Raw genomic sequence first — 17772 nt, 5'->3', positions numbered from 1 at the left:
TCTCTCTCTCTCTCTCTCTCTCTCTCTCTCTCTCTCTCTCTCTCTCTCTATCTCTGTCTGTCTTTCTCCGAATAAATCTCTCCTATATATGAGATTTTCAGAAGATTTGTGTCACCAAAGTGGTGCCGTCTGTGCTGTTGTAACCTACAATCATTTTGCTTTGGCGCTCGATAGTTGTGTTGCATCCAATGGATATATCATTTTGGAAGGGAATTGCCCAAATGCTATGAATAATGCATTTGTTTATTGACATCGATGAAGAAATCGAAACAGATTTTCCATCAAACTTAAGATTACGAAACCAATTTTCATCTCATTTAATAGACGCAGACAGTGTACAAAATTAATGTGTAAAGAGAGGTAAATAGATCGATTCTATTTATTCTTGCTGTTCTTAATTTTCATTGATTTTTTCTCCTGTCGAGTCGACGAACTGATTCATTTGTTGGAATTTTTTTAAATGAATTTCAATCGTGAATGTATAATATCGGAAGCGGAAAAAAATTGTCCAGGTTTTTTTCACATTTCTTTACTTTACAGTCGAGATTATTGTTGTAAAACATTTCCAACAAATAACTATTTCCAACCTCAACAACGACAAACAACAACTAAACACTGAAGCGATAAGGCAATTTTAAATGTTCTGGAAAAATGGTAGATCTCTTGAACAGAGAATGTACATAACTTTCTAGAATGCTACACAATCTGCTTATATTCCATCAGTATGAAGTTAAGTAGAGTGAGAAAAAAAATTGCTTGATGACAGTTTTTTTCTTCACGTGAAAACAATCACATCGATCTTAGCTGAAATTGGCTGCTGCCAATATTTCCTGTGCATGCATTTTTTTTGTCATTTCAGCTTTTTTAATGAAGGATAAAAAAAAAACAATATAGAAAAGAAGAAGAAGAAGAAAAACGCAAAACGATTTAAATACCGAAAGTATCGACTAACAATTTTACAGCGTTGTTTAAAATAATTGTCAAAGTTATTGCGCTTGACATGACTAAATGCATTTTTTTTATGTCACACCGATTGATCCGATGGCGTGAAAGAAATAACAAAAAAAAATAGTTGCGAGCAAAAAGTGTTGTGAATAATATTTGCAGTGTGATAAGTCAAAGTGAAAATAATGTTGCTTTATAGCTAAAGTGGGAATGATGTTTCGGTCGTAGGTTATTTTTGTAACTGGTTGACACGAGATACGAAACAGCATCTAATTATGTAGATTACATAAAATATTCCATTATCTGTTCTGCGCGGCGCTTTCAGTGTTACTTTATGGGCATTTTCACCGCTCGTTCGTTCGTTCGAACAAAATGCAAATTGCCGAGAAATGTATAAAATGTAATGCCATTTTTTGCTTTCTTATATCCACTCGTACACATATACAATGAGCATTAATTTACACTCGTGTATGCATCGTGATTTCCTTTTTTTCTTTTCTTGCCATATTCATTTTAATAAATTCTATCTATGCAACGGCAGCATATCTCGTCATAGCCCTGTCGAGTATGTTAATATATCTATATATAATTCTGATGCTAACGTGAGCTTTGACTAACTTGAAAATGTTCACTTTTTGCCCGGTTTCTTGTTGCCTGCCATGCCTACGCCACGAATTGAATCCATGCTTCTTTACGACGAGATGCATATACGATAATTCCTTCTAGTGCTCGCGCTCATTGTCTTATGACCGTGCATTTTTGCTTTCTGTACATGTGATAAATTGTATAGTTTACGATGTACTATATTTCGGAAGGAATTCACTCTCGTTTGCACATGCAAAATAAAACGCAAAGATGTATATATAAAAAAAAGAGAATCTAGCGCTAAAATTGCGAAGAAATTACATAAATATTGAATGAAAAACAACGAACAAGGGCGCTCACATTTGTAAACTAAATATTTAATGGATGTGCTCGTGGACAAGCAGCTAGAATTTATTTTCGAAAGATCGCAAATTTCCAAATCTCAAATGTGAGAATAAGACACTAGGGGAGACCGCATACAAGCACAAACTAACATATATATGGTACAGAAAGTTCGCCGCCCCCCTTATGCCATACACAGTACGATAGACATTTTCCACTTAGTTCACTCTCTCTCTATATATTTTTTGTCTCTGAACATGTTTGCTTGGATTTTGTGAATGGCGCCGCGACGACTGTTATCGATTTATTGTAAACATGTTTTGAACAAAGCACACGTCATCGCTTAGGCATTTTTTATATTCACCTACGAAGACATGAATGATGTTTGAACTGATTAAAAACTTCAAAATATTGACACGCTTATTGAAGCACACACACACACTATTTGTAAAAAAAATCCAATGTTACAATGTGCCACCAGCAACAAAAATCATGACGGTAAAAATATGGTCCTTTTATTCCAAAGAACTATTCCAAATGAGAGCAAAAATAGTGTTACATTTAAGTGTGATTTTCATTGGGTACACTACTTTATTTCATACATAAAGTGTTTCACATTTTCAAACCAGATTACGATTTTAACAATGCGATATAAGAAGTGTTTACTTTTTCCCAATGGAATTTTGATTGTTACACATTTCTGTTTATGATGCTATTTTTGTTGTTGTTGTTGTTGTTGCCATTGTAGTTTTTCTTCTCCGGCTGTTACGCTTAGACAATGAAAATACAAAAGAATTAAAATCTCAAAGTTTCTTATCGAGAAGTAAGAAATGCTTTTTTTCATACCAGATCAAGAAAATGTGATGTGAGAAATTCAATGCATCGTTCATTTACCATTTTCTTTATTTTGTTTTTGTTCGTTTCTTGTTCTTTCAGCGGGGTTGATTGTGCCAGCAAACACTTCACAATTACCTTCAGTTGTGCTACAGAAAATTTATTTTTGTGTTGTAAAACCGGCACAAGGTTAAAGTTAAGTTGTATCGACGTCACTTCGTTTATCCTTACATAACATTTTAACAGGAGTGCACGTACTTGTCGACAAGTGAGAGCGAGATAGAGAGAGAACTAGTGAGCGAGAAACGAATAAACGTGTAATTTACGCCAGTTGAAAATCATCCACAAACACGCGAAACGCTGTACCAAGGTCATTAGTTTCATGTTGCTTTGAAACTTTTCGGTTTTTATGCCAATCTGAAGTGGAAGAAAATGTGTCGCCAAATTTTGCAATATTATTCAAGCACACATGCACAGACACACCACAGACACACATGCAATCAATATCAAAATGCACATGGATTACGTTGCATATTTCATATTATAAAATCAATGGCATTCATACGAACTATATACACATCGAGTGCATTATGTCGAGAAATTTCCAAGTGCAAACATAGATGTTCATTCAACTTGCAATCTTTTTAGCCGCAAAGCGTTTCACAATGTTACAGATAGAAGAGCAGAAAGCAGAATAGATGGATATAGAGAATCGGTCATTGTGCCGATCCGAAGATGATGTCGATTGCTGATACAGACAGCTACTGTTGCTGGTATCAAGCCACCAGTGGTATGTTACCGTTCGGTTCAACTATTTAATGGAAGACGTGCGTGGTTTCAAGATAAATGTTTTTCGACGCTTCGGTTATGTTATGTATGGTTTGCAACAATGTCACCCATTAAATGGTTTACTTTTCATTCGAATTCGAGGTGAATGTGTGAATGATAGACCACAACGAAACGAAACTGAAACATATGTATGGGCATGGAAAATGATATTTATCTATGACATTGGCAAGAAAACGATGGTGAAAAATCAAAAAGAGTCCATAATCACATTGAAGTATCTCATTTGCCAGACGAGTAATTTTTGAATTTTTCCTTTCATAACAAAAATTATTATTGGTGATCAAATATGAAAGGGGAATAAAGAATGTGATGAATAGCCACCGCATTTTTGAAATTATACAATGAACTGCATTTTAAAAACCGTTTCCAACATTTTCATTGAATTTTTGACAAAGGACTCTATGCTCTTCCATTCAAAGAAAAAAAGTCAATGAGCTTGATTGTTGCTAAAAGACAAGACATAAATACAAAACGAGAGAAACAAACATAGATATATACATACAACAAAAATAAAGAGGCTTACGTACGCAAGCTGACTTTTCCGCATGGAACCGAAATTTTGGGAATAAACTGAAATCATGGTCTTTGTATGGTTGCAGTAACTTAAATTACCGTGAAAACTTGTGAATATTATTTTCTTATCAAAATAAATAATCACACCAAGTTTAAAGAAATTTCAATCCAAAAAATAGCCTGTTCAAAGTTTCAGATCATTACGGTACCACAAAGGCAAGTCTTTCATACAAAAATGAAACTTTTTGTGGATTTTTGTATGAAAAGTGTGTGAAAAATTGATTGCATCTTAAAACCAGTGATGTTAAAGATACTATCTAAAGTTTAGATAACAGATAAGATATTTTAAAAGTTTTAAAATTCTATCTAGATAAGATAAAATATCTCGTTATCTTTATCTTATCTTGCAGTATCTTCTTGTTTTTTCATAAAAAAAGTCAGATAATTTTCAAAAGTATCTTAAAAACCTCAGATAAAGTATCTTTGCCCATCACTGCTTAAAACTAACATCAGATTCGGGTTTCTCCCCCCACTACACATTCATTCAGCGTTCAAATTGAAAGAATATCATTTTAAGGCATTTTTCTCATAAGTGCCTCTTCAGAGTCTAAGTTTTACACCGATCAATCAATGTCGTTGAAAATTTGACCAGATTTATTCCTCGTAGTGCCCAATCATCCCGTGAAGTCACATTTTGATTTTCATGTCTGAGCACGAAACCATCGTGTCACCAAAATGGTTGAGAAATGATCAAAAATGTATGGATGTGGGATTGTGGGTACTCCATTCGGACAAAAAAAAATTACACCGGTCAACAGATATTGCTGAAAAACTAATCATCACGTCTCCTAGTAGTCCCAAATCATCCTGCAAAGTCAGAATTTGAATTGAGTTTTTGGAAGAGGATTTATCGTGTTAACAAATTTTGGCAACACGCCACAGGACACAGGACACATCACACACAGCGACGCACATTAATATGCCCCAAAATCATCTCCAATCGTGTTTTCTACATTAAATATGCATAGAAAACATGTTTTGGGATGACTTTAATTTTTCGGCCTAATACAATACCTTACCTACACTAGGTGTGCGGAAAAGTAATATAGAATATCAAAAAGTGCATCGATAGTTTGCAATATACTCAATGATGTTGAGTAGGGATATTGTCACATATACACGCAGTGAGATGACAACGGAAACGGGTTATGTCGAAATGCATTGAACGTTTTGTAATTTATTACCATTTCCACACGAGTAATTCGCATTGAGTTTGGCATAAATTTCAATATGCAGCAAGCGACAGCAGAGACGATAGATCGATCGTATTGTCTAATATCTTCAATACAATTCAATTTTGAAGAAGAGAGGAATACGATGCGAATTAAAATGATATCGCCCCCTTTTTTACCTTGTATCAAAATCTTGTGTATGCAACGATACTGAACAAGTCTATCCAATAAATCTTCATAAAATTCAATCTGTGCAATGCACTGTATCTGTCTGCATTGTAAACTGCACACACAATCAGCTACAATTTCAGCTTCGAGAGGATAGGAAAGTGTGTAAACGAGCCGGCAACTAAGAGTTACACCAAATGAAAATGAGAGATGGAGAGAGAGAGTGAGAAAAAAAGTGAGACCGCATATACTAATACCGAATGCAAAATACCAAAGAGCCATTTCATGAATCTGCGCCCCATATTGATACGATAGACTTTTTCAATCGAAGCAACACAATAAAATGCTCCTTTTATAACTTCTTTTCTCTACAAACATGAGCCATGTAACTACAACACTAACTCCACCCCAATTGTCTATGTTTTAGCAACAATTTCAACTCTCTGCACGCTGTACAATTCAACTGAAATTCACTCTATCTTTCGGTTTCTCTGTCTTTCTCTCGGATGAATTTAAATCTAGAAGGGAAATAATGTTATTTGCTCTCTTTCATGGGCAAAGTTCAAAATTTATTCATAACAAATTCATGTTGCCATGGGAAAACTCAGTGCAAGAGTTCAAGTAGCACACACATACAGCACTTGGTCTCGTGCTTTCACCTACCACGCTCTGTAAGCACTCCAGAGAATTTATAAATGTAGAAGAAACAAAAATCAGAACAATTGAAATTAAGCGAAAAAAAAAAACGAAAATTTTTATGAATCAGTTTTAAATCACATTTTGAAATGCAACATGAAATTAAATATAAATTCATTTTTTGCTGCAATTTCTTGATGAACATGGTCGTTTTAGACCGGTTTTATCCTTTCGATAAACTTTTATGCTCAACTTTTAATTTCGGTGCTCTTATTAAATGGGCACCATTAAAACAATATTTATAAATATAATTTTATCTGTTATCTTATTGGTGCTCTTTTATGTGGCTGGGCTAACATGTGTTTATGAGAAAACGATAAAAAGAGATGCAGATAGAGAAAAAGAGAAAATGTTTGTTATAAAATCTGAATTTAAAATGCTTGTAACCTTGGTTTGCTGCACATCGACAGCAATGAATAGCATACATAACTTTAAGCACAAAATCGAAAAGTGTTACTGCTGTACACACAACGGCAATCATTGAATTATATCCGAAGTAAATGGCCAGGCATGTTTTATTGCAAAGCAAATAGAAAATTAATTCTATAGTCCACGTACACACGCACACGCACACAATCAGCTAAATGAAACGTTGCATGCATGAATTTCATCAATTCGAGCCATTTATGCAACCAGTTGACGGAAGGATGTAGCAAAAGGAGATTGATTCAAGTAATCTAGCTCATCCATATTAAATATTTAGTTGAATTCTCACAAAAACAATTTATATGGGTGGTTGCTCAAATTTCTATTCAATTTTCTCTGTCAAGTTTAATGTTTTGCTGACACACCTCGATCTTTAGCTTCTCTTCGCTCGAAGAATTTCTCTATTCTATCTGTCACATCAAGTGCAATTTATATACGCACAACGTGCGCGCGCGCGTTCACATTCGTGTGTGTACATTCACAAAAACAATAAACATGACGGAAATTGCGTAGATATGATGATTCATCCGATTCGCTCACTTTTATAGCGAAATGCTAATATTAAATATTGCATGCTATAAAAATCGGTTGCTCAAACGTGGAGTACGGCTCGTTGCACTGACTCCGACTTTGGGTGTGAGTGTGCGAAAGCCATACGATATATTTTATTAAGCATTATATGCGAACCGGAATGAAATTCCATTAAATATTGATGCACCATATGCACATTTATTGCATTTTGATGTCAATATACAAACAAACGTTGTCGTGTTCAAATAGCATATGTTGCTGTATACGTTTCATGCCATCGAATCCTGTATGTCCTGTTACTTGATCAATGTTTGGATGCCTTTTTTGTTGCTGCTGCTGCTGCTGCTGCTGTTGTTGTTGTTGTTGTTGTTGAGAAAAGTGTAGCAGCATTTTTGAAGTCTTCGAATATTGCTTTGATATTTGCATTTCGTATTGTTTAATATTTGAATACGTTCACATACTTTCTGTATATTACATACATATCGTCGTAAACATTTACTTTTGCCTATCCCTTTCAAAATGTTTCAATATCAATTGCAGCCCATAATATTATTTACACCGATAACATATTGTAAATGCAAATATACATCACGCGTAAAACGCTCAACGAATATCGATATTCATTTCAAAAGGTTTACCATTGCAATGTGTATACTTTTTTAGAAGTGAAGAGTGTCTGTGTGTTCGTATAAAATGTTTACCAGTACCTATCCTCAGGTCAAACATGCATAAAATATCTCACGATCCATTTTCTGTTTAAATTGAAACATTTTACCATTCTCTCATTGCCAAGCCAAAACATATTGATTGAACGAGAGCAACTTTTCCATGTCAAATATATACCAGTTTGGTTTATTATAGATGGTATATGGACATCCACACTCCCACATACACAAATACCTGTTCTTTTGGTAATTTACAAAGTTTACGTCGTTGCTGTATCAAAAGACTTAATAGCAATTATAATAGAAGTTTTGGTTAGAAACCTCAATGGCGCCTGATTTTGATTTGTCAATAACGTCAGAGAAATCGAATAACTCGAATTCGCTTCATTAGACGATTCAAACACTTTAATTTCCAGTTGAATGAAGAGAATCTTCATGCCAAACAGAGAATCAAATTTCCATGATGAAAATCAAGTATCGTAAAGAAAAACATACATAATGCCACAAAGAAATGCACAATCACAATCTAAATAGATGACAGACATTGTAATGAAATTTCATATCCAGAAATAAATGAGAAAAATAAAATTGAGCCGTAGGCGATTTACAAAAACGGTTTATGCGATTGCCTTCCGTTTTGTGATTTCAATTGCAATGGGTTTTCTTACTTAATTTTTTCTTTTCAAGCAGATGCCGATTGCAATGTATTTTGGTTCAAGCTGCGCGAAATCAATTACCGGTCTTCTGTTTATCTTACAGTAGCAAACGAAGCTGATTCTTTTCTATGTTTTTTCTCTGGATGTGTTTTTTTTCGGTTTTGTAAATGAATAAAATATTTGTGCAACGAGAATCGGGTTTTGCCAACAAAAAGCCCCGAGTGAATGTAAATATTGCAAAACAATTATCTCACATAACAAACAAAGAATAAGATTTAAAAATAAATACATTTCATGCGTTAAAAAAATGCAAAAAAATGGTGGTAGCATTTGAACAAAGAGCGCATAACCGCAATGTATCCATGCAATTTCTTGATGTTAATGTTCCACTGAGATTTCTTTGTAGTATTTGAAGATGTTGGTTTTTGTTGTTATAGAAGCACGCATAACCCAAACGAGCTCAAAACCTCCGGCCATTCATAAACGGACATTTGACTTGTCATTTCAAATTGGAATTATGGCACACTTGCAAACGGTAAACAAACGGAATTACCAGAATTTTCTCAACGGAATTATAAATATCAATGCCATTGGAAGTCATGGACCGAATACAAAATGTAATGTGATAATAAATGTACCAATCGAAATTTATGGACATTGAAGGCGCCGATTGTATCGAAAAGAAAACGACTCCCCAACCGATTCGAATATTGACGATGGCCAATCATGATTTCGGCATTGATAAATATTGAATGTTATTCCAATGCTGGATCTTTCTATTTGTGCTCCACTCTCTCTTTCAATCTCTCTCTCTCTTTCTCTCTCTCTCTCTCTCTCTCTCTCTCTCTCTCCATTGTCTTTACGCTCAATCTTTGATTGATGCTCTCTCTCTCTCTCTCTATCTCTCTCTCTCTCTCTATCTCTCTCTCTCTCTCTAACTTCCCCTTCACTCTGTGATAATAATCTAAAGCCAAATAGGTTTTGATTGACAATCAAACGAAACTATGCCGTATACATGTTCACGTAATAATTGATTCGATTGAAGTGCTTACTGATGCATCGGCAAAAAGTTATCGAATAGCGCAATTGGAATTAACAAACCGTACATCAATCTATAAATCACTCCGGTAAATAAATAGAAGCGGTGCTACAGTGAAAATCAACAATCTAATGGACAGTAAATGTGGTTGCGCTTGCAATCAATTATTATAAATGTCAGCTAAGTTTTTCAAGAGACATCTTTATTTGGTAGTCGATACGAAAGCCACTGACCGAATCTGAATTAGTGTTTGTGTGTACACTTGTTTGAATATATATAGATGGATAGATAATTGAATCTCATTACTGACGAAGCAAAGCCAAACAACTGCTTCAATTTAGATGGTTCGTGCTAATTACGTGTAAGGTATTTTCGGTTCCTCCATCTTGTTTTATATTTAATTGAAACTAACCACGCAAAAGCAAGCAAAAACCACAACACAAAAAAACATAAAACTATTTTCAACTAAGTCTTTTGAGCTTGAGTGAAATTAAATGTCGTTCTTATCGTCTCAAGACGAGAGACAGAACATTAAAAAAAAAACTCACACAAACCAACTTCAGCCATTTGATTTCAGTTCTAGAGCCAAAGAAAATTGTAACCCTTATTTTGGTGAGCTCAAGATTCATGAGCTTTATTATCAATTGACATTCAGTAAACACTTGAACACTCGGCCAACGCACTCACTCAAATCAATTCTGCTTGGATAACTTATGCTGAACTATATAAATATCTGTTCAACAACATTTTACCCTCTGCACTTTACAGAAAAAAATTACATTACATATAAAATGAATTGATGGCATTTTTGATGATGAAACGAAATGCTTAACCAAAGTAAAAAATAAAAATGGGAAATTCGATATATATAGGACTATTATTTATCGAAAAAATGTTATCGAATTCTTAAGCTAAAAGTGACATGCAGTCACATATTGACACGCAACATTAAGATAAAACTTATCTGATTTGTGGTCAAATTATGAGAACAGAGTGTCATGATTTCGATAAATGGCATTGTGACATTGATTTAAACCGGTCTCAATAATATATTATCCGGTTTGTTTTACATGATCAAACTATTTTCTTATCCGGATGAAATTCGGTAAATATTGCTCAACCAGTGAACATTCTTTTTTTCTTCTATTTTATGTTGCTTTGCCAAAAATTAGATAAAGTTCTCTTCTTGTGTGCATATAATAAAAGTAAATAACGTTGCATATTTTGCTGTTGTTCTGAACGATATTTCTGACAACAGATTTTCTATTTTAAATGAACTGTTCACAACATAAACTAATGTTTGTTGGTAATACATATATTTTGTAAAATGAAAAACAAAAATGAACTGACATAAACATTATGTCAAATAAGTAAATAAAACAAATGGGTTCCTATCTTTGCTCCATCAGATCAAAGCCAAATACATATAAGTTTAATATGAACAAGACCGGAAAATAACGCAGAAGCTACTTCAAATAATTGACATAAAATGTTACAATTGTGATTAAAATGGGAAATTCATGGCAAATGCACCATTTCGCACGATACTTTCATCAGTTCATTGCCGAGTTGCCTTACTGTTCGTAGATGAATGCATGTGTCAACAACCATGACGTTCATGAATACTTTGAAATTATTTTTTTTGTTGTTGTTCGTTAATTCATACATATATTTTATAATAACAACAAAGTTTTTTTTTACACCATTTATATATATTTTTTTTCTTAATCATTTTTCTTCTTTTCAGTTCTACGAATTGATCGAACGGAATAAAATAGCGATGTCAAATTTGCAGTTGCGTTCTCTCACAATATTTGCTCCAACCAATGAAGCCTTCCAAAAGCATAACGACAACATTCAAGTTCAGTACCACATGTGTAAGTACCAAGTATAAAGGTCTCTCTCTCACTTCTTTTGATGTTCATTTTAATTAGTCTTAGATGTGGTGAGTGTTACTGCATTTTTTTTTTGAAAATAAAGGAGTACACTAACAAATGACATACATATACCCCTTCACAAGCAACCTTTTCCATTCGATGCCCGTATACTGTGCTCAGTGTACTCTGTGTACTGTATATTTTATAAAGAAACGTGCAACTTTATATTATCATTTCAAATTAAGAGCATAATATAGAAGTTTGTGTACAAAGGCGAATGCTTCCAGTTCACAGTACACTGCATTGTAATTATATAACACAAACAAATTTAGATCGTCTCAAAAATGAAAATGCTCAAGCACGTCGACGACACACACACACACACATACAGCATGTATGTGCAGCAAGCACATTTTCGAGTTCCTTAAATCCAGATGTTTGCAAATATTTTGCCCCATCGTAGAACAATGCGAATGCGAAAAAGTGACTCACGTGAATTATTTGAGCGATTTAAGCATATTACAAATGTTGCCTCGAAAAATGAAAATAAATTCACTCTTAGCACATTTTTTGGTTATTTCTTTTCTGTTGAATACAAACACACACACACGGACGCACACATGCATATACCGAATTCGTGGACTTCATTCCATTGCCAAAAAGATAAAATCGTTTGTTTTGGGGTGAAAAATTCCTTCAAGTGAATAAAGTTAAAACGGTTTTCATTCTGTAGAATGTGAAGCCATTTATTCCTTTTGTGATGATGTGGCTCAGCAAAAATAGAATCAACATCTCCGATACGATGGAAAAAAAGGAAAACTATTTTTACTAAAATGTTTCCTTTGGACAAACCATACATAGTGACAGAGATGCGGAATGTCAACTGCTTATATATTTATAAAATCTTTTTACTCGTCAAGTCGACTGAAATTTTTTTTATTTAAACTGATTCAGCCCTCATTTTTTCAAAGCTTATTCACACATGAAAACGCACCGAATTCAATTTAGCTATAACATTATTTTTTATGAATATTTTAATACTAACGAATTGATTGAACATATATACGGGTCAAAATCCATGATTTGATGTTAGATTTTTAAATAGTCTGCAAACATTAAAATATACGCGAATTCATGCTTATGCAAACAGAACGAATAATAAACACGATTTTATTTCTGTACGAATCCAATGGAATTATTTGATGTGTCCGCCATGTCAAAGTAAACGAACTAAGTGCAGAGTCACATCTCTTTAAAAAAAAAAAACTTTGTTCGAACTGCAACATTTTGGACGCTTTTTTTTAAAACCAATAAATTCTATACAACTCGACATTATCATTATGTATGAATGGTGTGAATGCATTGGATTTTGAAAGAGTTTTGGATTCTTTAATATATACACGATAGATATAGAATTGAGTTTCAGCAAGCAACAATAGCAGAGAAAAAAAAAACAGCGTTGAACATAGTCAGCTTTTTGCGAATGACGACAATACTACTTGATGCACAAATAAAGAGAATTACAGCCCAAAGTTTATTTTGTTGAACGAAGCTTATTTTATGGCACAAGTGAACAACGAATGAAGTGGTACGTTAGCAGTCAAAAAGCAACGTCATTTCTATATATGACCAATATGATTTGTTATACATACTTGTTCGCTTCCATAGAATACTGTCCTAGTTTCAGCAAAAACTAGCACAAAGCATTATTGGTTGTTTTCTTCTCCTCCATTCGCAGTTATTGTCGTTGGTGTGTTTTGTTTTTGCTTCGAGCATTTTCCCCAAAAAATTCAACTACACAAGCACACCAACTGATGATGCAACTAAGACAGTATATCCTGATACGATAAAAGAATGTCATGGTTTTGGTTTCTATGCGGTTACCATATTACTTCATAATAAGTCATGGCTTTTAAGCAATTTTTTTTCATATACATTAGATGAAAGGCTGTGGGTAAACACATTCTGACACAGACACATTCATATTTACATGCACACTGGATTTACTCATCTACAGATTCTACTAACTCTTCTTCTTGGATCGTTCGTGGAAAATTCGAATTTCTGGATATTTACACAAAGTATGCACATGTTTATGTGCATTGCTGATTTGTTTGATTCGTTTTAGTGATTTTATGTTGTTGCTTCTTTTATGCATTTTTACACCATCATCCCCAAAGATATAAAAAAAACACGAATGAAAACAAACCATAGACACATGATGTGAATGCCAATGATAGTGTCTTTTCGAATTTTAACGAGATGCTTCTTGAGCATTTCAATTCAACTAAGTGACTTTGGCGTTTCACACGTAAAACACTAACACGCCAAACTATTCAGATCAAAGAGCACCAATGTCGCTCGTAAAACAATTCAAAACTGATTAGAATATATGGATGTGGGTGTGAGTGTACAACTAAGATATCCCCAAAGAGTGTACAAGTTGGAAAATAATATGGTGGCAACTTTTCTTTGACAAAATATTAAAATCTCTCACACATCACCCCAATTTACAAAATTCGTTTCATTTTCGTGCAAACATTATATAGAACACAAAATTGCATCGAATATTTAAGAGGCGAAGACTGTAATCTTTTGGCAAGTTTCTAACATCGAATACAAAACAGTGTTGAATGTGTTTGAAGCCAAATTAAAGGCAACACTCAACAATGAAATGGGATCGTTTTAACAATATAAATTAAATCGATGTGAAAATCGCATGATTTTATACAAATTCAGTCGACGTGTCACTTTAACCATCGGTTGTAAATGAAAATTGAAAAATCTAAATTGTGTTTTAGAAAATGAACAATTTTTTATGAGTGCATTCACTCGGCCGCATATACATCCATCGCTATTAAAACGAGTATGACATTTAAGTAAATCCAGCCTTTTAACCTCCAGAGTGCACTCTAGAGATTACAAAGACCTATTAAAAAACCGTCCATTATAATTTTTAGTTGATATTTTGTTAATATTATTTAAGCTATATATTAAGATTGTGCGCATACAATGTTGCTGTAAATATACATATTTTAGACGTAAAATTTAATTACTCCTCCTCTTCTTCTTATTCATTTGAATTTTAGCGACAACGGCCGTAACGTTGGAGCACTTGGGAACGACAATAACATCCGACTTTGATGGAACACCACCGCTGTATATAACAAAAACGCGAAAAAACAACCAGGACTACATTTATGTGAACAACGCTTTAGTATTACGATCTCGTTCAAATATCCAAATGGTGAACGAAAATGGTAAAAGACAGGTAAGCGTTGAATGTTTTTTTTTTGTTGGTGTAATTATGGAAACGGGGACAAATTATAGCTGTTGAGCTTTTTCATAAGACATGTATATGTGATAGTAACTTAATAATACAAAAGCTTTCGAATAGATTCTTTAAAACAATATACATTTACACCGAAATCAATGACACAAATATTGGCAGATATCTGGTTCGAAAAGTATTGATTTTTTTTTTCATCCACTTCACAACAACGTGTTATACTTAAAAAGTGTGCAATTCGCTACTGCCACATCGATAAGTTGTTGTAGTAACGTCTTGCGTCATATTAAGCTGAACGAGCGAAGAGAAAGTGAGATATGGAATGAAAATGCTTAAAAGAAATGAGCAATTGAGTGGATATTTCGATTTATCGCATAAGCTACGATCACACCTGTGCATCACAGGTTTAAGTCTCACAAACTTAGTTTAGAAGTGAAAGAATTATGTTTAGCTTACGCTTGTATTTGTCAAAAGAGAAGTGCATGTGCCACTGCTTAACGCTTAGGTTATTTCAAATAAAACCGAACATTATGTGGTTGCGTTGAAATGGAAGTTATTTAAAAGCTTTCTGAAAGCAAATAATTTCATAAATACATTGAAACAATTCGAAAGCTCTGCTTCAATCGATATATTCAAATGATATTTTTTATTATTGCATGATTACCTTGTGCGAAGACACTGACATCGATATCCGTCATTTTTGCCACTTTATCGTTGAGGTAATATCGATCACTGCTTTGGCTAATTTATACATATATTTTTTCATGCTCTGATAAATAACGAAAAAAAAATGAACACAAATTCAGTGGCACACATTCGTACCCATACCTTCGATGGTACAATTCACATTTTATACAAACATATGTGCATGTCTGTGTGTGCACGCGTATTTTTCGTTATCCTGTTTTCTACACCATTTAATAAATGTGCTGATGCAATTTGAATGTGATGAGAAAGTTGATGAGCTTGATTTTGCCGGATTTTTCATCCAGACATTTGCAAGCATAAGCATTCGCTGAATTACGATACCCGGCAACTTACTCATTGACTCTGAGTCGAATGAAAATGAACAGAGAAAATGCAAAACTGATACCAACGAAATGGTTCGGTGGCCGTGAATAAACTAGTCAAATTATACGAAATGGATTTCAAATTAGTTTAAAATAGATTTATCAGTTAAAGCGACTTTACGGTGATTAACTTGAATTTTGAATGAAATCCCAACTCGGCAACACTCATTTCTCTTTGCCGGCTCAAATGCTTACACGCTGTTTCCCTCCATCTCTCTGCCTCTCACTCTCTGTCTCTGTGTGTCTCAATATATCTTTCGGTTTCAGTTTTGTCTTTCTATCGTCGGCACTTTGTCTGCGTGTTGGTGTGTGTGTATATATCTTTGTTCACTTTAAAACAAGCATTTAAGCTAGAAATGTTAGAATGATACAATAGTGGCATTGTGTTTCACCGCAAATTGGATCTAATTGGATTAGAATTCTATTTGCCACTGTCATTTTTTTCTCGCACACCCATCAAAAGTTTTTTTGGCATTTTTACTGGTTGTATGACCACATTCAATTCACTAGCTCTAAACGGTGCATTTTGAAATGCAAAGCGGCTCTTCAAGTTTTTGTATCGTCATCGGAACCATCGACGACGACAACTTACAGTTTAATCTTTACGATTGGTTGGATCTTCACAGACACATTGCAGAGCACATCGAAATTTCAAAATTGTATAGAATTTTGAGTATTTGAGCTTGCATTTCGCACTTAATCTGGATGTTAGTCATAAATAAATATTATTCCAATTCACTATCAAATATTTGCTGAACGTTGTGTAACATTTAATAGAGTTTCAAATGTTAACAATGAAGTTTTACCGTTGTCTTTGTACCATTGGCCATCTCCATCTGAACGTCTAATAAATGTGAATATCGAATTCGTATCAACTAGTTGTGTGGAAGGGAGGAGGAGGTAATTCCAGGTCGATAACTACGACTGTAATTACTCTGAAATTTGTTCTTGTTGCTGCTTGTTTAATCTTTTAATCTTTCATTTGCTGCGACTTTAATTATGGTGCTTGGGTGGATATCAAAAACTTGTTTCGCTTAAAATCACATTAATTTTACAAAAATTCGTTCGAATTATTTGGATAAACGTTCGTTTTGAATTCTTGAAATGCATTTGAAATGCTCTAAGAACTGAATAAAATATGTATTTCACGAGATGAACTTTTTTTTCAAGATTGCTAGTAAAATGCAAGCTTATTTCCATAAAAATGAAAAGTCTGTATATATATATAAACTGGATTACGTTGTACAAAGTTTGTCATCGAATTGTGCTACCAAAACTTTTGACGATGTTGATTTCGTGTTGCAAAGTTACCAGATGATACTCTCTGTTGATCAATTTAAGCGTTTCATTTTTGCAACAATATCGCTTGTCGAGCAAAATGTCTTTGTCTTTGCCAATATGCCGAAGGACGAATGACTAAAAGTTTTTTTTCTTTAATAAAAAGTCGTACAGCTCACTTTTGTTGATTGCATGTCTTTATGAATGCATGTAGTCAATTCGCTTGTTATTCGAATTTCAAAATCAAATAATGCTCTTTTCACATCCACCATACAATTGTGGAAGTTTATTATTGAAAGCTATACATTTAAATGCAATTTGATTTGTAACATCATCGTCATCATTGGTGTCGCTGTCATCATCATCAAGTCAAAGTGATACCGGGAAGAAGTTATATCCGAGCTGCCTAGATTACAAACAACGATTTACATTCAACTTTGGCTTGTTTACTACAACTTTGGCTTTATTGCGTTTAATATTCATATATTGTCAATTCAAAGGCACTAAAACTTTCTCCGTGTATATATGCACAATATTCACGTTGCTTCACATTCGGTGTCCTTCTCCTTTTGCCAGTACAATATTCCATGTCAATTGAAATCAATTTTCACTCACTTCACCAGAACAGAATCTTCTTCAAATCTATTTGGCATTCAAATGACATGCTCACATCAAACATATCTTCCGTTCGCTTTATTTATTCTTTTATTTTCACGTAGAAAAACACGTGCATAAAACTTGCGTATTTTGGTATTTCAGCTTTAGTGTTTTTTTTTT

The 17772-nt window shown here is 33.8% G+C and overlaps 1 protein-coding gene across 4 annotated transcripts in view; it reads left to right on the top strand.

Moving 5' to 3' along the window:
- The window catches only part of LOC116337525 (fasciclin-1), a 96069-nt gene that overhangs the window by 49030 nt on the left and 29267 nt on the right, over window positions 1–17772 (top strand). For all 4 annotated transcript variants that reach the window (XM_031762166.1, XM_031762165.1, XM_031762163.1 and 1 more), the window contains exons 3-4: window positions 11229–11358; window positions 14448–14629. In XM_031762166.1, coding sequence (XP_031618026.1) covers window positions 11229–11358; window positions 14448–14629 — 312 coding nt within the window. The remainder of the gene's footprint in view (window positions 1–11228; window positions 11359–14447; window positions 14630–17772) is intronic.

Source organism: Contarinia nasturtii, unplaced genomic scaffold (assembly GCF_009176525.2).
Source record: "Contarinia nasturtii isolate CC-2019 unplaced genomic scaffold, AAFC_CNas_1.1 Cnas_scaffold_285, whole genome shotgun sequence".
Classification (NCBI taxonomy): domain Eukaryota; kingdom Metazoa; phylum Arthropoda; class Insecta; order Diptera; family Cecidomyiidae; genus Contarinia; species Contarinia nasturtii.
This window is presented reverse-complemented; position numbering and strand designations above follow the sequence as displayed.